At 32.6% G+C, this 18,829-nt stretch overlaps 2 protein-coding genes, 1 non-coding gene and 1 pseudogene across 4 annotated transcripts; 2 read left to right on the plus strand and 2 right to left on the minus strand.

Moving 5' to 3' along the window:
* Nucleotides 1-1,061: 1,061 nt before the first annotated feature.
* LOC133303569 (calcium-binding protein KIC-like) lies at nucleotides 1,062-2,709 on the plus strand (annotated as a pseudogene).
* LOC133303890 (small nucleolar RNA snoR83) lies at nucleotides 2,474-2,630 on the minus strand. The gene has a single exon (XR_009750530.1). It is a non-coding gene; the product is annotated as a small nucleolar RNA snoR83 (small nucleolar RNA).
* Nucleotides 2,710-10,429: 7,720 nt separating the features above from the next.
* LOC133302113 (4-hydroxy-3-methylbut-2-enyl diphosphate reductase, chloroplastic) lies at nucleotides 10,430-13,681 on the plus strand. Its single transcript, XM_061501888.1, has 10 exons — nucleotides 10,430-10,778; nucleotides 11,325-11,521; nucleotides 11,722-11,901; nucleotides 12,013-12,144; nucleotides 12,246-12,320; nucleotides 12,404-12,509; nucleotides 12,631-12,725; nucleotides 12,902-13,087; nucleotides 13,183-13,269; nucleotides 13,477-13,681. Exons 1-10 carry the CDS (start codon nucleotides 10,517-10,519, stop codon nucleotides 13,540-13,542), a joined length of 1,386 nt encoding a protein of 461 aa, XP_061357872.1. The 5' UTR covers nucleotides 10,430-10,516; the 3' UTR covers nucleotides 13,543-13,681.
* A 173-nt stretch (nucleotides 13,682-13,854) lies between these two features.
* On the minus strand, nucleotides 13,855-17,986 carry LOC133302015 (cytochrome c biogenesis protein CCS1, chloroplastic). Of its 2 annotated transcripts, none has more exons than XM_061501760.1 (8): nucleotides 17,495-17,986; nucleotides 16,805-17,024; nucleotides 16,613-16,724; nucleotides 16,140-16,412; nucleotides 15,500-15,765; nucleotides 15,008-15,164; nucleotides 14,847-14,930; nucleotides 13,855-14,434 (listed from the first exon to the last, which is right to left on the minus strand). In XM_061501760.1, the coding sequence occupies exons 1-8, from the start codon at nucleotides 17,931-17,933 to the stop codon at nucleotides 14,279-14,281; spliced, it is 1,707 nt and encodes a 568-aa protein (XP_061357744.1). In that variant the 5' UTR covers nucleotides 17,934-17,986; the 3' UTR covers nucleotides 13,855-14,278. The 2 variants fall into 2 exon arrangements, 1 of the variants encoding a protein (XP_061357744.1); XR_009750287.1 differs by having other exon boundaries at nucleotides 14,380-14,434; nucleotides 15,008-15,139.
* Between the last annotated feature and the right edge of the window lie 843 nt (nucleotides 17,987-18,829).

The raw sequence follows: 18,829 nt of genomic DNA on the forward strand, positions 1-18,829 counted from the left end.
AAATAAAAATAAAAATTATTTCAGTGCCCATCGCATTTCTGTGACGGTAGTGCCAATATTTGTGATCGAGATGTACCCAAAAAAATAATAATATAATGATAGATATGAAAGTTTTATAATGGCTTAGCATGACCATTTTTCTTTTGATATGAACCTTTTCTTGTTGGTGGACACGAACAATATTAAACGTTGGAATTAGCTGAGATCAAATCGGAATCATTATTTTTATGCTTAAATTCAAAGTGCTTCATTTATACTTGATTGTCACATTGATTAAGCATATAATTAGAAATATTTAGTGGTTTCTAATAACTGTGGAAATGAGAACATTTACAAACAACTTTGTCAATCATTCAGTAAACACCTGATAAATTCGGAAGTTACCCGTTGCAACTTGGGCATTATTTTTTGAATTTGTACGAATCCAATTTTTCCAACTTAGAATTCTATCCAGCTCAACTCAAGAAATGAATCCTCTCGTGGAAAAAAACAACATGATATAATCATGTGAAAGATCACAACCATGATATCCTCAACTCATCAAGTTCTTTGCTAAGAAACCAACAGTGATTGGTGACAATACCATTTCACTAAACTCAAATTTCATAAGCAACAAGATATTCTTACACTACACCAAATCTTGATCATTAATTTACTTATATTTAATGATTCAAATATTTAATAAATCAAAACTGTTAGATATAAATAAAATTAACGATGAAGATTGAGAAAGTAACTTATATCAATACAAAATGATTCTGACCCATTTCCAAATTCACATCAAATATTGTTCATTAGGTAATTTCTTATGCTTCGAACTTTAATTTAACGGTTGTAATTTATTAAAGAATGGGTAGGAGGGCAGATCAAGATTTAACTGCTAGAAAAACTTAACAGGGAATTTATTTAAAAAAAAAAAAAAAAAACTTTTACATCTCTATGAAAGGCCATTTCATTCGTCGTTATTATATACAAGTCTTCTAAAGTCACTTTCTTCTTCTACCTTTGTTTCAACGGTTTACAATTAGAAGAAAAAGAGGTTCCTTACTCCACCAAAAACAATGGAAGCAGAGTTTGAGGACTTGCTGAGTTGCTGCCTGTGATGGCAGAGAAGTTGGATGTGGAAACCTTTGTATCTGAATTATGTGGGGGTTTCAATCTTCTAGCAGACCCAGAAATGTGATTGATCACATGTGAGAGTCTAATGAGAAATTCAGCTCTGTTGGGTATGGATGGGATGAGCAAAGAGGATGCAGAGGCTATGGTTAGACATGGAGATCTTGATGGAGATGGGATGCTTAATGAGACTGAGTTTTGCATCCTCATGGTGAGGCTTAGCCATGGGATGATGGAAGATGCTGAGGCCTGGCTCCACAAGGCAATTGAACAAAAGCTCAGAAAATCTTCAACTTAAGTTGCAATCAATTGTAAGTTTTATATATATGAAGTTGAAAACAGTTGAAGAAACATATATGACTCTCCATGAGTGCTTTCTAAAGGGTATTCAATTATAATGAAATGAATCTGTTCAACCATAGATGAAATTGATACAAGAGGCAAGTTAACTTACATATTTTTCTAGCATTTCTAACTCACTAATAATACTAAAAGCATATGATAGTTTCATCTTCATCAGACCCCTTTAAATTGAGTCTTATCCCAACCAAAAGTTAACCAACTTGATAACCTATGCAAATCAGAAAGACAATCCAAACAGAGTATCTTAAACATTGGTGTGAGTGATGGCAGTAGGGGCTATATGTATGTAGAGCATATGTATGTAAACAATGATAGATGGTTTTTGTTCCTTGAAATATCTAATATTTACCAAAACCAGATTGATCATTCAGTGGTTACATGTATGTAAAGAATGATCGATGGATTTTGTTCTTGAATAACAAACCATGAACATCAATTATTTTGAAGATTGATATTAGTAAGTGCCAAGTTTCTTATATGGTTTCATCATTCATGCCTTCTCCCAGAGTCTCCCAACACACACTCACACACACGAATCCCAGGAAGAAACTTGCTTTTCATTGATTGTGAGCTTGTTTGTTAACTAATTTTTTGTCCTTGTCCAAGTTGTTTCCTTGTTGTAAAGTTCGTTAATATTACATTTGATTCGTGTATTGGAAGCAAGTATATCCTTACAAAAACGAATCTATTTTTAATGTTTTGAAGACTGTTTCATTAACATTCTATTCTCGAACTATTTTATGTGCTTTGGACATGATTTTGTCAAAAATAATCATGTGTGTGTGTGTGTGTTGGGAGACTCTCAACACATAGGCACACCCTTCTTATGTTGATAAACTTGTCAATTATTTGTTAGACACAGGACGATTCAACCATGCAATGTAGCAATTTTCAGAAAACATTTGTATGTATTAAAATAATTCAGCAAACCTTTGGATTTGGATGGAGATAAAATGAAAAATTAGTATGTGAAAGAGTAACCAAAAAAAGTGAAGAGTGTATTGCAAAGTTACTAGTAAAGGCCTTTGATATAGTAATAATCAGAGAAAGGCATTTATCAGCGAAACTTGCAACATTTTACTTTTGGCCTCCCATGAATCAGCATAAGCAGCACTTGAGGATCATTAATAATCCTCAAGCTTATCTGGGATTATGAAGGCCCATTCAAAACCCAACAATAATAATAAATCATTAATAATAATTTGAATTGAAAAAACAATGTAAAAATTGAGAAACGAAACCTCTGCAGCTGTAGCTGCTGCCAAGTGCGAATGGCTAACTCCACCATGGTTAGGGTTTGGCTGCGCTTTGGGCTTCTTTGCATACATATATATAGATGTATTGGGTTGAAGAAGCAGAACTCACGGTCACAGAGCAACCAAACCCTAATGGCTAATACTTTTTTTTTTTTTTTTTACTATTTTGTCCTAAAGCTTTATCATATTCTCACGTTTTCCCCCAGCTTATTCTATTTTTCATTTTTAATATTTGTAATTGTTTATTGTCGACTCAAATTAGGATAATAAAATTAAGGAAAATACTACTCTCATTTTACATGAGTTAGTTGTCTTCTTTTTTCTTACTTTGAAAATCGTGCCTTTTCTTTCTTTCTTTTTTTGTTTTTAAATAGTGGGTCTTACTTGGATTCTCTCTTAAACGTAAGAGAACTACTTATTACCCTGAAATTAATTGGAACTCAAATTGCCGACTGCCGAGTGGCTGCAGCTAACGCCTTCAGGGCTCAGGCCCTTCACATAAACTGCCCATTTTTTTTTATTCTTTATAATTTTAAAATTAGTTTAATTAATTTTTATGTTTACTTTTATTATAGTTCAATTAAATGTAATTAGTGAAAAATTGAAACAAATAAACAATTAAAAAGATCGATGCTCTTATTTATATGTATTTTAATTTTCAACATGCCAATTGTATATTTTAAATATAGGTTTTATAAGAGTTATGTTGTAAAAAAAGTGATGGTATAATGTTATAGAGATTCGTTTTGCGTGCCATAATTTTTCTTTTTTCTTCAAAAAGTGTAGGCCCCACAAAATATTATGTGTGTAAGAAAGTTTGTTGTGTCATGTTAAATGACAAATGCAAATCCCTTTAAATATAGAAAAATAATTATCTCATGTTTATCTCATGCAACAGAGACAAAATAGTAGATTCACTATTTTATTTTTTATTTTTATTTTTAAAAAAATAATGGACCCCACAATCTTATCTCATGCAACATGAGATTAATAGGTCCCTTAAATATATATATATATATATATATATATATATATATATATATATATATATAGGACTTTATATTTCTCATGTGATAGAAGTCAAAAACTTTTCTTATGCACACTCAACCAAAGTGGGACCCATTATGATAGAGAAAAAAAACAAACCAAAAAAGTAGAAGCACGTGGATCGATGGGTGAGTAGAAATTTATTCTCCTCTCATGAGAACTTCATTACCCTTTATAGGTTTTATTAATCTCATGTTAAAGGAGATAAGTTATCTCATGTCATAGAGATAAATTTGTAGGCTCCATCACCTGAAAAATAAAGAGAAAAAAAAAGAAAAAAGTGGCACAGTTATTGAAGAATGTGTAGGAAAGAAATTTATCACATAATGTGACGTATTTAATTTTACTTTTTTAGAATTTAACAGAAATATTATATTTATAAATTAAATTATTTACAAATTTTTACAATTAAATTTTAATCGTTGATTTTCATCAATTTATAATTTATTAAGAATTAATTATTAATTAATAAATTATATCCGATAGATTAATGAAAAATAACAATTATGATTTGATTGTAAGAGTTTATAAATAAATTATTTTGTAAATATAATATTCTTCTTATTTTAATAATATATTGCATAACGTGAACTTATGTCTTACACAAACAGTTTTATATTTTTATATTTTTCAGTATTGTTTTAGTTTTTACGTTATTTTGATCAGTCAAGCTAATAATAGCCTATTTACAATTAAAAAGAATGAATAATGAAATTAGGTGCCTTTTCTTTTCAGATACAACGTACTCATCTGCTGAATTATGTGCTGAACATGTGAAAAGAAAGCTTGTACATAAAGTAAGTGGTTGTATAATAAGATGCGGGAATTGTAGAGTACATTTTTCTCTGCAGTTAACTTAGAGTCAGAGGAGAACATTTTTTATATTACATCACATTAAATATTAAATACGACTCTCGTTCAAAATCGAATTACAAACTCTGCATTCTAAGAAATACATTAATATAGTTTTTTTGCTCGCTCTTCAAGGAATATGTGTATTATATTTGAGATTCTATTTTCTCACGTTGTTGAAAATAGTTATTTCTTATTATAGACACATGATATGATGAGACCCATCACTTATTAAAAAAAAATGGTGGCATAATTTTTGATGTAAGAATAACATGAGATAATTATCTCATGTAAAATGAAATAATAATTTTTTATTATGGGATTATATTTTCTTATGCAACATGAGATAAGATATCTCATGTTACACTCACAAACTCATGCGGGTCTCATTGCACAGAAAAAGAGAAAAAAATTTTGAAGTGGGTCCTACATCTTTTTGAATGTGTAAGAGAGAGTTATTCTTTCCTACACACGAAGCTAATATTTCCCTTAAACTATACTACTTTTTTTCTGTTTTTCAAAATTAAGTTCACTTTCACCGATAGATTAATGGGGTTTATACTTGTAATGTTACAGGACAACACTCCAATTTCCTACAGATACAATCTTTGTGGGTCCGTTATATTTTTCTTTAAAAAAAGAAGAAAAAAAGGTTAGCGTTGGTTTCTATGTATCTGCAGGAAAAAAATTTCAGATTCCTGTAAGATGACTTTTCAATTTCCCTAGATTAATACATACTATATTTTAAGGGTTTTATTAATCTTCTTTTGTGTAAGATGGGTATCTTATGTTGTAGAGAGAAACTGGGTGGGTCCCACAATTACAAGAAAAAAGAAAAAGAAAAAAAAGTGAGGTGCGAAAATCGAAGTGAGAGAAAATGAGATAAGTTACCCCATGTAAAAGGAGAGTAATATTTCCCATATTTTAACTTATTTCACTATAAACGAGTTTTTTTGGGGGTAAGTTTATTCTCTCTCTTTTTTTGTAAGCTAAGTTTATTCTCTTTGTTTGACTAACGAATAGTTTTCAACCTTTATTATTGTATTTGAGACTTTATGAAATAAAAATTTCAAAAGAAGTAAATTAATGAGAATGGGGTAGTGTGAGAAATTTAGATAGTTTATACGAGATTATAAATTCGAATCATAATTTAATATTTATTTAAAATTAATTAAAAAATTTAAAAGCATGTAATGATAAAGTTTGAAACTCTAATTTATCTTTAAAACCCTAGAATCAATAATAGAATGTTTTAAAATGAGCTTTAAATGATCACGTGGATCAATTGATACGGGGTTATTTCAGCTTAATCAATAATCTCAAATTCCAATCCCTTGAACGTAATTGTGTCAAAAATTTGAAAGGGAGATCTTTGCCGCAGATATGATCCTACTCGACTCGATAATCGAATAATTGATGAAATGATAAATAATATTCAAAAAATGAGCTTTAAATTATATTAGACGTTGCATACAGGGAAAAATGATTTATGATTGCAACTTTATATTAAAATATAGTAAAGTATAATACATTTTATCTTTAAACAGAGGGGAATGTACTTTTAAAAAATCAAAATGAATATTGTGTAATTTAAACAACTATTTAAAAAAAGAGTAAATATCTTTTTTGGTCTCTGGCAATATCTAAAGTTCCTGGCAATAAAAAAAGACCAAATTGATCCCTAAAATTATGAAAAAAGGGCCATATCAGTCCTTATGTCAACTCCTCCGTCACTAACGTGGCCCTTTTTACATACTGTTAGGGACCAATTTGGTTCTTTTTTATTGCCAGGGAGTGGGACTAAAAAAGATTTCATAGATATTGCCAGGGACCAAAAATGGTGTTTACTCTTAAAAAAATAGTATAATTGCCATTAAACTAATGATGAAATATTGTGACTTAGTACTTATTTTAGAGTATAAAAGTTTTTTTTGGCTCTGAGATGCTATGGTTGTATACTTGTAGCTTTATAGTGATAAAAGTTGGTTAAAATTTTGGGGGAATAGGGTCCATTAACCTGTCTAGTTGGTTTGTTTAACTCATCAATTTGTTAAGCTTGCCTTGTATAACAATGGGTCAGCATGAGTTGAACTTGTTGTGGGTTGGGTTGGCCCGACATTGTTTTTTTACAGTAAAACTCTCATATGCATATAGAAAGGGTTGAACTCTTAAATATCACATTACACATGACAATAACTCATACTTTACATCCTCTTTCACAAAAAACACATCATTAACACATACTAATTTCTTGTAAAGGTACGGTTCTCCATACCAGGATCCTCAAACTAATATGTGAAATATTCTTCAACTATTTATTATGGACTCATATATGTTGTTTATCTAATATACAACCTAATAAGGGGCAATAAAAATAAGAATATAATATAATCAAAGGAAAATATTAATCCAAAATATTAATCATAATATGACAACATCAGACTTGAGCTTAGGCTTCTAGAGGAGGCAAAAAAGGTCAAGAATTCTCATACTTAACAGCTAAATTCTATAAATAAGAGGTAAAACTTACAAGTATGATTCATTCTCTCTCTTTAGGTAGTGTTTGGTAGAGGGTTTTTTCTCAGATAGCCATGCATCTGAGATTGGACTTTATGTTCTCTTTGTTTGGTAGAAGACTTTGAAATTTTTTGATAGGAAACATTCTTGGCCAGAGTTTTACAATTGTGTTCAATCTAGGACCAAAAACACAGTTCCATATTACCACTTCCAAGGTGGTATTGGAAGATGCCCAGGCTAATGGAAGAAAGAGGATGACAAAGTTGACAAAAATACCCTCTTCATCACAACAACAAAGCACTTTTACTCAGATGAAAAAAAATGGAACAACAACGAAAAGCGACCACCTTTACTCAGAGAATGACTTAGAAAGCCAGGAGAAGCATCACAACAACGAAAAGGGCCGCCAAAAAAAGAAGGGTAGAAAGGAAGTGGAAATCTTACAAGAAGGGGATCATATTTTGTTCAAGCTAAGAAAAACTTTCACCTTTTTTTTTTTCTTTTTTTCTTCTTCTCAGAATCAGTCGTATAAAAAGGAAGGGTGCTTTCACTTTCTACAAAACAACTAGGTTTGGGAATGAAGCAAGAGATTGAGTGTCGTTCATGTCCAAAGGCAATAACAGAGAGATGCGATTTTCCCTCGTGTGTGTGTGTGCGTTGTGTGGTGATGTCTATAGTCTATTGATGCAAAGGGTAGAGAAGCATAGGGAGAATGAATCTAACTGCAACTATGCCCCTATCGGACCACCACCATTAATTCAAAGGGTTCTTTCGGTAATTTTAACCTATTTTTTCATCAATATTTTACTTTCAACCAAACATAGATTTTGAAAATTTAACTCAATTTCTCCGATAATATTTTGCCCAACCAAACAACTTTTTTTAAACTTTCCTATCAAACTCACTTTCCCACCAAACTCACTTTCCCACCAAACTCACTTGCCTGATAAAAAAAAAAATTCATCTACCAAATGCCCCCTTATTGTTATATTTCACTATGCATACACATATCCCCTTTAGCGAAAGATATTTTTCCTTTTACTTGTACACAATAATTTGCTATAATCAATTATATCTAATTCATATATATCTTAAAGAGAACACCTACATCCAAAAAAAAATTCTTAATCCTTTGAGCTAGACATATCTATCTTTAGGACAGAACACAATTCATTGGTTTTACATCTAGTTTTATCACCTTATACCCTAATACATGCTTATTTCGAGACGAATTGAAGGCGAGGTAGAATGGGTTGTGTCACAAAATGTTGTGTCTTCGAATTCGGACATATAATTTTTTATTTGTAACATTTTAACAATTAACATGTTATCATATTTGACCATTTAATAGTGGGTACACGAGAAAGGTAGAAAATATTTTTGATAATAACACATCGGAGTTTTGGTAAAATCAGAGACGTTGGAGTTTTGATAATAATACAAATAGCCTGTTTGGATCCTCTTATTTCTAAGTTAGAAGTTACTTATAAGCTAAAGCTAAAAAAAAGAGCTTAAAAAAAAGAAGCTAAAAGCTGTTTGGAAATTACATAAAAAACTTAGCTTAAAAATTACTTAAAAACACATATTTCAAGAAAATTACCTCTCTCTATTTTTATCACTCTTCATTTAAAAAAAGCACACAATTCAAGAAAAATAAATAAGAGCTTAAAAAAAGCTCCTCCTTAGTTTTCAGCTTTTTTCTTCATTATAAAAAGAAGAACTTTTCATTGTAAAAACTTTTCTCAAAATCTATTTGGCCTAACTTATACTTATAAGTAATTTCTAGTTTAAATCGAAACGGGCACGAAAGATCATGGATGGACCCGGGGTAATTCTAAGTTTAAGAATCCTTATCGTCAGAAATATTGAAGAAGTTATTAACGCGACAGGTGGCAGTGGGAAAAAGAAACAATCCACAAAATATCGGAATGAAGCCAAAACCATGTTTGTTGTTGTACCACAAATTTCCATGACAAAAACATGCCATAAACTGTTAAATCCACAAAATAAACACGACCACTATTAACTAAAAAAAAACAAAAAAAAAACACGACCACTATTTACTAAAATATAAAAAAATTAATGTGATCACAATTGGGTTTGTAGAAACAATAATTGGAAAATCCTGTTATATCGGATAGCAAGACCCGAACTTAAAAATCATAATAAATATAAGGAAAAAGTATATATCATTTCAAATGATATAAAGTTGTATTATTTTAAGTGAAAGAGAGATAGATAAAGAGAAAAAGAGGGTGCACAAAAAAAATAAAAGTATGAGTCCCACATCTTTGAAAATATTTTTTATGGTCCAGGACCACCAATAATTTGGTACTCCCTCTCATAACATCAATTTTTTCTTGCCCTTTTTACTTTTGCTATTTTTTTTTTTAATTTTACCCTTCTATTTACATTAAGAGTATGTTTGGTACGCTGATTTTATTTGGATGCCAGGGAAAACGACATTGGGAAAAGAGAAAAGCTGTGTTTGGCACCAAAAAAATAGCTAGTTTCTTGGGTAAAATATTATCTGATTTTTTGTTTTTATGTGGCAAATTCAGTACAACATGCAACCCAGGTTGTCCATCGATAGTGTGGGATACGTTGTTGTCCGAGGAAGTAAAAAATGAAGTGCGAAAAAATGGACCAAAATAACTTTCGTGATCGTACCATATGTGAACAACTCTTTTTGAACGAAAAGGTAAATGTGGGGTTATTTTTGTAAAATAACCCTACATTCCTATTATTATTTTACAATCAACCAAACAACAACTTAGAAAACTTAATCAAATAATCCTAGGAAAATGTTGGTAAACCACCAAATACTTTTTTGTTACTTATTCGATAAAAAAAAAATTCACATACTTTCCGGTAATATTTTCTTCCCAGTAAAAAAAATTATCCTGTATCAAAAGTCCCCTAAGGGACCACCTAAAAAATGGTGGTTCCGAACCACGATAAATAATCTCTACATCTTCGATAGAGTGAAATAATATAAGTTATGTCATTTAAAATAATAAATATTTTTTCCTAAATACAAAGAGTAAATATCGCAAAAACAAAAAATATTCAAAAAAAATACTAAAATGTTACTGGACGCAGGAAGAGGAAGAAAACAACAAAGGTATCAAGGAATAGGCCTAACCTCCACATTCTGTTAACCAAACGTCAAAAGCTGACAAACTTTCCTAACCAGAAAAAATAATTGCTAATTAATATGCAAATAATCAATTAAAAAAAAAGAAAAAACGATAGACGAAGTAAAAGACTAAAAAGAAACGAAACTTGAGAAAAACACGGAACACGAGTTTCTAGTTTGCAGTGACAGTGTTGTGTGTTGTGTTGACGCACTCACTCTATCTCCGATGGCTATCTCTATGCAGCTATGCCGTTTTCCTACAATTCGCACCGACGTTGCCTTGCCGGAGAGTGTTAGTAGAATCCGGTGCCGGAAACCCCTTTCCGTCCGGTGCTCCGCTGAATCCGATTCCTCTTCTTCCGTGTCTGTGGATTCCGATTTCGATGCGAAGGTGTTCAGGAAGAACCTCACGAGGAGCAAGAATTATAACCGCAAAGGTTTTGGACACAAAGAGGAAACCCTCCAGCTCATGAATCGCGAGTACACCAGTATGTTTATTCTTCACTTCACCCTTCTTCAAAAAAATAAAATAAAAACTATTTTTTTTTTTGCTTGGAAGTGAGAAAAGTTTGCTACTTTTTAACTGGGTATGTGTTTGATTTTGGTCAGATTGGATTCCCTCATCAATTTTGCAACTCAGTTATTCTGTTATAGATGATTTTTTTTAACCCCCAATTTCATGGGAACCGAGCTGGGGTTTAGTGTTTAGCTTCTTTTGATATGCTTATGAATCATATACCATAAAAAAATCTTGCTACTTTCAAAATGGGGATGTGTTTATTTTGGTAAAAAAAGAGAGAGGATAAATTGGATTACTAAATTTTATGCTTAATTTTGTTATTCAATTGATATGTGCAGATTATTTTATTCCATTTCATGGAAATTGAGCTTAAAATTAGTGTTAAGCTTCTTTAAATATGCTTTTCATTGTTAGTTTCCTTCAGATATGCTGCGTGATACTGTATGTTATGTTTTGTTCACTGTCTGTGTGTGTTTCTAGTGATTTTTTGTGTACCCTTGTTTTGTAATTTCAGGTGACATCATTAAGACTTTGAAGGAAAATGAGTATGAGTATACATGGGGTAATGTCACGGTAATGCTGGCTGAAGCCTATGGCTTCTGTTGGGGAGTCGAGAGGGCTGTTCAAATCGCTTATGAAGCTAGAAAACAGTTTCCTGATGAGACATTGTGGCTTACCAATGAAATCATCCACAATCCAACTGTTAATAAGGTATCTTAATATTTCCTATCACCATCGGTGAATGATTTTGAATTTTTGAACCGGTACTTTGTGGTTATACCATACAGTTCATGAAGTTGGTAAAAATTGATTCATGTCCTGAGCTTGATGACAGCCTTGTTTCTTTTACATGCCATCTTTTTACATAAAAAATAATGTTGATTAGTGAACTTGATATATTATTAATGCAGCGGCTAGAGGAGATGAAAGTGCAGAATGTTCCTGTGGAGGAAGGGAAAAAACAATTTGATGTTGTCAACAAGGGTGATGTAGTCATATTGCCTGCTTTTGGAGCAGCAGTGGATGAGATGTTGACTTTGAGTGAGAAAAATGTTCAAATTGTTGATACAACTTGCCCATGGGTTTCAAAGGTATTCATTTATAAAGATCGCTTTCTGTTGTGCTGATTTGCATATATTCAATTCATATATCTTGCATCATGCATCACCGGATACTGAGATTATTTCTTAACTTGTTTTAAGGTATGGAATACTGTTGAAAAGCACAAGAAAGGAGATTATACCTCCATAATTCACGGTAAATATGCCCATGAGGAAACTGTAGCAACTGCATCTTTTGCTGGAAAGTATATTATTGTGAAGAATATGGCAGAGGTTTGTCCTAAGTTCTGCTGATACTCAATTTCTATGTGTGGTGAATGTCTTAACTTGAAGAAATTTGTTGTAATTTTTGCATAATTTTTAACATTATCCAGGCTGAATATGTTTGTGACTATATTCTTGGTGGGGAATTTAATGGATCCAGTTCAACCAAAGATGCATTTTTAGAGGTATGTCTTTTTGTCGTGTGATCTTGTCTTCAAAATCCTGTGGTCTTGACTATCATGATTTTTTTATTTTATTTTTTGTACAGAAATTTAAATTTGCAGTTTCTGAGGGTTTTGATCCAGACAATGACCTGATAAAATTAGGCATTGCAAATCAGACAACAATGCTCAAGGGAGAGACTGAAGAGATTGGTTAGTTTTTGATTTTTAGTATGGCCTTTTGTGCGGGGGTTGAAGGAGGGGTAGTTGGGGAAACTCATGTTATCCCTTTAGATAAGTACTTGTGATATTTATTTTACTGATTGTTTCACAGGGAAACTAGTGGAGAGGACTCTGATGCGCAAATTTGGCGTGGAAAACATCAATGAGCACTTCATAAGCTTCAACACAATTTGTGATGCTACTCAGGTAGTTTCACTTTCTAGTCTTTGATGTTCTTGCTTATTTTGGATTAGTTAAAATGTGATTGCAGCGCTTGTTAAGCCAGTTATAAGTTGGCACCATACAATACATATTTATGCCATATCACTGGCAGTTAGTTATGTGCTCAGTCTAGTCAAAAGGTATGTTGAATTTTCTTTCAGGAGCGACAAGATGCTATGTACAAGCTGGTGGAGAGAGATATGGATCTTATGTTAGTAGTTGGTGGATGGAACTCAAGCAATACATCACATCTGCAAGAGATAGCTGAGGAACGTGGAATTCCTTCTTACTGGATTGACAGTGAGCAAAGAATTGGTCCAGGAAACAGAATCGCATACAAGTTGAATGTAAGCATGGATAGAGAGTTTTATACCGTGTCAACTGTTATTAGCTCTTTTCAGCATTCGCTAATGATAATAATGTTTATCTTTTGGTCTTTCAGCATGGCGAGCTGGTGGAGAAAGAGAACTGGCTGCCAAAGGGTCCTATAACAATTGGTGTAACATCTGGTGCATCTACACCTGACAAGGTAATCTCTCTTGCCTTGCCTGTGAATTGATAAAACTCTTAGCCTTCCATTCTTAAGTTTTTGTGCCCATAACATGCTATGTCCAATTGAGTTAATAGCTACAGCTAACGGCCTGTATCATACTTATTTAAATGTCAAATGCTGTGCAGTCCTTTCAGTTTTTGCTTATAATGTCCAATTCAATTCGTTTAATCGGATTTTAAACAGGTTGTTGAAGATGCGCTTATCAAGGTGTTTGACTTGAAACGGGAAGAAGCATTGCAACTCGCGTAAAGTAGGTCTGCATATATACATTGTCACTGTATAAATGAAATATGGGACTTGAATCACATGGTCTATTACAGTCCCATGTATTGTAGAATTTATCAATAACAAGCACAATGTTAAATGAGTTCTTACAAATGTTGCCTGTTGCGGTTTTAGTGTTTGGTATTAGTTGTCATCATAAACCAACCATGTTACATTCGAAATTTTTGCTGCAAGGAGATGAAAATATATCTCCAAACTAATTGGGACCGCAGAAACAGGAATAGATTAATACAATAAAATATAAATGCAAGTGGCTCAATTTTATGCAGTTGCAATTGCAACATGTATACATTATTAGGGAGGTATCAAATTGCGGAGATACTTTTCGATTACTTAAATGAGGGACCAGAATAACACAAATAACAAAGAGTTTTGATATTTGGTCCTATAATTTTTTAAAAAAAAGAAAAAAAGAAATGCAGGAAATATACATGTAAGGAACTCAGTATTATCTAGATAATGTCATATATGATGAGCTGCAAAGTTTTCTTGATTTACTTCCCGAAGAAATCATTGGAGCATTTGTGAAATCCTTGGTCGATCAGCCAACGAAGACAACTGCAGGGCACCTCACGTATGAAGTTCAATTTGTATTTGCATGTCAAAGTACTTTTATCATTGCTATATAATCCATATAAGTCACTATCTTCCAATTGAAGAGTCTTCTTTTCTCATCTCCATGTCTCAAAAGCAGCATAAGCTAACGACTAATGCCATTAGCTTCCTTAGATAGAGATGATTCAACTATTTCAGGGACCTTATTAAGCAAGCGGTTCATATCCTCTGGAAACTCCGCCTTTGCTCTGTTAGTCTTCCCTCCAATAACGACTCTTGTCCCATCTTGTAAGGCCCATACCTTTCAGTTGAGCAGGAAGTAAATCAACAGTTTAATATACAATTGAATGTGGATAATTAAAGTTCAGCTAAGCTACAAGAAAGCAATGTTCTTGGCAAAACTTTAGTTCAACCATGCATTAGATGTCATGGATTATCAGTTCAATGTATGTGCTGCATTAACATTGAATTTATTATCAACCAACATGCATACAGACGGCGGTCCATGTCTTTGAAGGGGAATTTTCAGATGATATAGCAATATTTTTAGCCAAACAAGAAAACAAATCCAAGTCATTATCATTTGTCTGAAAAAAGGAAAATGTTAGCAACATTGGAGAAAGAATGATACGAATAAAACAATGTTTTTCTAAAGCTATAGCACCAAAATATGTGTAGTATTACGTACGAAAATGTTTCATTAGAAATTTCACCTGTGAATGAGATAAATAGCTTATGCAAGTAGTGAGCATTAGAGCACCAAATCCAGCATATACAACTGGCACACCTGGATCAGTCTGTATAAACAATGAGTTAATGACAAAGGTAAAATAACTCACAGCATCTAATAAATGGTTAAGTTTAAAGGTGGAACCTTCAACTCCAAGCCACTACTCCCTATTGCATCAACAATGACAATTTCTGTGCCATTAATATTGATTGGGAGATTCGAATTAGGTCGTCTAACTCCTGCAAATTTCCCTTCCACATCGTAAAGGACAATTGACTGCAGATCACGAGCAAGCATAGATCTATAATTCAACAGAAGAAACTAGAAATAATGAGACAAGCTGAAGATCAGAGTGTAACTATGAAGTTCTAGCTTGTAATAGTGGTCCTTTGTAGTTAATCTGTAATTCTTCAAATTCTGTTACCAAGTAATTTTTTTTTTAATAAGATTCTAAATTTGTCTTCCCCGGTTGGTTTGAGATAAAGGTAGTGTTAATGTTTTTCTTAATCCTAAATTTGTCTTCCCCACTCATAAATTAAGATGAAAAAGAATTTAGAGAAGATACTCTTCAGAACAGTTCTCTGAGCTTCCTAATATTGAATATTATAGTGTTACAGTAAATTTTCAAATACTTACATTCCCTTAACATCAGGAGAGTTAATATCTCCAACGGGTAGAAAAGAACCATAAAGCTTCTTATCTCCACTGATCTTTAGAGGTGCCATGGCCAAGTTATAAGGTCCTTCATTGTCCTTTAGAACTTGCAGAGCTGCAATACTCCAATCTGTCTGGTATATGGTGAAACCACCATATCTTAAAGGATCATTTACACTAATTGTTTTCCTCATTACTTCTTTCCCATCCATGTCAAAGAGGGAAAGATCGCTGTGGAACTGTGAAACCTGTAACATAAACCAAAAAAATAAATATTACATCAAATAGGCAAAACAGGAAGGTCATCATCAATATGACTCAATAATGATATAACTAAAAAACATGGAATTTTTACTTTAACCTCTTCAGGTTGAAATTTCATGAATTCAGTTGCAAGTATTATTAAAGAGAATGAGCCTGGAGCAGTAGTGAAACTGTTCTTTTGTGACTAAAAGGTCACGGGTTTGAATCGGGAAAAAGCATATTTGTAATTATGTAAGAGTAAGGCTGCGTACAAGAATTATCCTCATCCACTCTCGCTAGTCGGGGGGTTTAATGGGGAGTGATTCAGTTGCAAGTATTATTACTACAATTTCATGGAAAACAAAAAACTAACATTTACCTCTCCACTATCAAAATAATCCATGGAGAATCTGTTGACATGAACCTCTGTATTAAAAGCCTGAGTAGGAGAGGAGAGAAAGCCAATAGGACCCAGAACATCTCCTACAACAAAATTCAGCCCCTGGGGTACAGTGACTGAACCTTTGAAGCTCCCAGCAGCACTAAGAGTTCCTCCAACCATTATCAGCAGCAGTGCTATATGGACTCCAATAGGAGCCAGCCTACCTGCAAGCCCCTGAAAAGCATATAAAGTTGGTCCTTTTAAGAATACCTGTAATCCAAAATTACACTTTGTCAGCACAAAAAAAGATATTTAAGTTCATTGTTGGCCAGTAACTACAAGAATATGTTTTTTCTTGGTTAATGGCAAATCATTTCCTATATGCATGTCCTGTTGAATCTTAGATTCTAAACGATATAAAGAAAAAGACAAAGAAACAAGTAGGTAAGCATGAGTTGTGACACTCTAACCTCATATCCAGCTCCCATCAATATAGTACCAACATCTTGGATTGATGCTCTTGGCAACGATTCTGAAAATTCCTGCTTAAGTATAGCCTCAGCAGAGTGCAAAAACGACCATCTGTGAAACAAATTAGGCCTTCAGTGATCAAGAAATTTCCCAACTCAGGCAATATGAATACAGAAAACGGACAACCAAACCTTCTTGAAACCTTGACGAGAGGGATCTGTGTTGTGTAAGTGCAGGCCATAAGGGATGCACCCAGGAGAACCAACATTCCAAGAAATATAGTGGACGTAAACATGTGATCAAAACCAAGGGCAAGAACCCATCTCCAAGTAAAAAATCCTAACACAGGATGATCTTCAGGATATTTCTGGAAATAAAAGTCAGGGGCCTCACCTTGTTCAATAAAAGTTCCTGGTATAGAAGGCCAAGTTTTAGTCATTGTGGTCATATTAAAGCACATCTTTTAGCCATAAAAATTTTAAATGGTTGTATAGAAAGTCAAAATAGCATCTCTTTTGCCATACTAAGTTCACCCAAAAACTTCAGAAGCTTTTGCATCAACATCTATCTTCTAAATAACGAGGATACAATGATGACACATCACTTTTGTAGAGCACATTTCAATTTCCCAAGAACTTCAAAACTCATTTATAAGATAATTGGGTATGACACAAAAAATTCTAACTTTCTCTTAAGTCCTAATTTTTTCTACATCTTAAGCTCAAATACAATATAGAGTTCTAAAAACTTAGGAAACTAAAATACACACCCACCAACATCCTCCTAAGACTATGTAAAATTTTGAAAACTACAGAGAGTAAAAACAGCTGGTTAATTCAGACTAATAGAAATAGAGAAAATAAGAAAACTTTAGCATGTACCCAAAGCCATTAAAGAAGCAATGGCGAACATTTCCCCAATAGCCAAGGGCAAATTAGAGAGAATCTGCAAAACTCTTTTACTCAACATCTTGGCCATTCCAGAAGGGCCTCCCTTGTTCTTTGAGCTTACTGGAACATCCCCACTGCCACTACCAATACCACTACCACCATTGATGTCATCATCATCCTCTGTGAGGGGTGGAGGGGACATTTCTGATAAGACAATCTTCTGGGACACGCCCTTCCCCTTGTTTTTTATGTCTTGGGAACTTGTCTTCTTACAGTTGATAGTGAATGAGAGAGCATGAGCTCTCTTAGCATCATGGGTATTGTATGAGAATGGCTTGAATTTGAAGAAGAGGTGAAAGTTAGGGACTTTAATCAAATGGGTTTTGAGAAGACATGGATTTGAGGTGTTCATTGAACTCAAAGCCTTCATCGATCAAAGACTTTGAGACTACGATACGCGCACTGTTTCAGGAACTATCAGCTATGTGCTTATGAGACATAACGACCACAGCAGTTACTTTATCCAAAGAGTAGATATTTTCATACGTCTAAACATTTATATGGGCGTTTATTAAAAATAATACGACTAATAATTATATTGGAAGAAGAAAAAAAAGAGGAAAAATAAAGGACGAAAATAAACTTCTTATAGTATAATCACTATATAAATCCAAAATAAAAATTATACTTTGATTGTGGAAAGATAATATATTATATATAACATTATTAACTAGTTATAGTGGACATAAAGAAGCTGAATGAAATATGTTCTTTTTATACATATATTTATAAAGCACTTTCTTAAGTTTCTGTTTTTGATACAAAAATATAGTAAGATAAGAAAAAATACCACTTGAAAAATACAATTGAAAATTTTGGGATTGACAGCGTTTGTTTGGCCTTTTTCAAAAAATAGCTTTTATTTCTTATTTATTTAGAAATACTTTTTATAAAAATTAAAGCTATTTAGATTTTTAAAAAAAATATTGAGTTTTTGAAAAAAAAAATTAACTTTTGACTTATGCTTTTTTTTAGAAGCTAAAATTTTTAACTTAAAAAAGAGAACGTGTTTTTAGCTTTTTTGTGATTTCTATTTTTTTTAAAGTAGATATCTAAACAAACTTATAGTGAGAAATAATTTTTTTTTTCTAAAAAAAAAAAATATTTGAAAAGAAAAAAACTCATTCAAATAAACCCTAAATGCCTTACGGGGCGTTTGGTAGAGGGATTTTTTTTTATTCGGGAATCATGATTACTGGGAATAAAGTTAGAATATCTGTTTCCCGATAATGTTATGAAAAAGTTGTTTGGTAGGCGAAAATATTA

Source organism: Gastrolobium bilobum, unplaced genomic scaffold, assembly GCF_033153095.1.
Source record: "Gastrolobium bilobum isolate Gb01-03AN ecotype WA unplaced genomic scaffold, APGP_CSIRO_Gbil_v1 utg8016, whole genome shotgun sequence".
Classification (NCBI taxonomy): Eukaryota; Viridiplantae; Streptophyta; class Magnoliopsida; order Fabales; family Fabaceae; genus Gastrolobium; species Gastrolobium bilobum.

Bases quoted from the DNA above. Each gene is read 5' to 3' on its own strand.
- LOC133302015 (XM_061501760.1), bottom strand. From the start codon at position 17,933: ATGAAGGCTTTGAGTTCAATGAACACCTCAAATCCATGTCTTCTCAAA. The intron at 16,725-16,804 runs GTTTGGTTGTCC...TTTGTTTCACAG, and splicing joins CTCGTCAAGGTTTCAAGAAG to ATGGTCGTTTTTGCACTCTG. The intron at 15,766-16,139 runs GTAAATGTTAGT...TTTATGTTACAG, and splicing joins ATTATTTTGATAGTGGAGAG to GTTTCACAGTTCCACAGCGA.
- LOC133302113 (XM_061501888.1), top strand. From the start codon at position 10,517: ATGGCTATCTCTATGCAGCTATGCCGTTTTCCTACAATTCGCACCGAC. The intron at 12,510-12,630 runs GTTAGTTTTTGA...ATTGTTTCACAG, and splicing joins GGGAGAGACTGAAGAGATTG to GGAAACTAGTGGAGAGGACT. The intron at 13,270-13,476 runs GTAATCTCTCTT...GATTTTAAACAG, and splicing joins GTGCATCTACACCTGACAAG to GTTGTTGAAGATGCGCTTAT.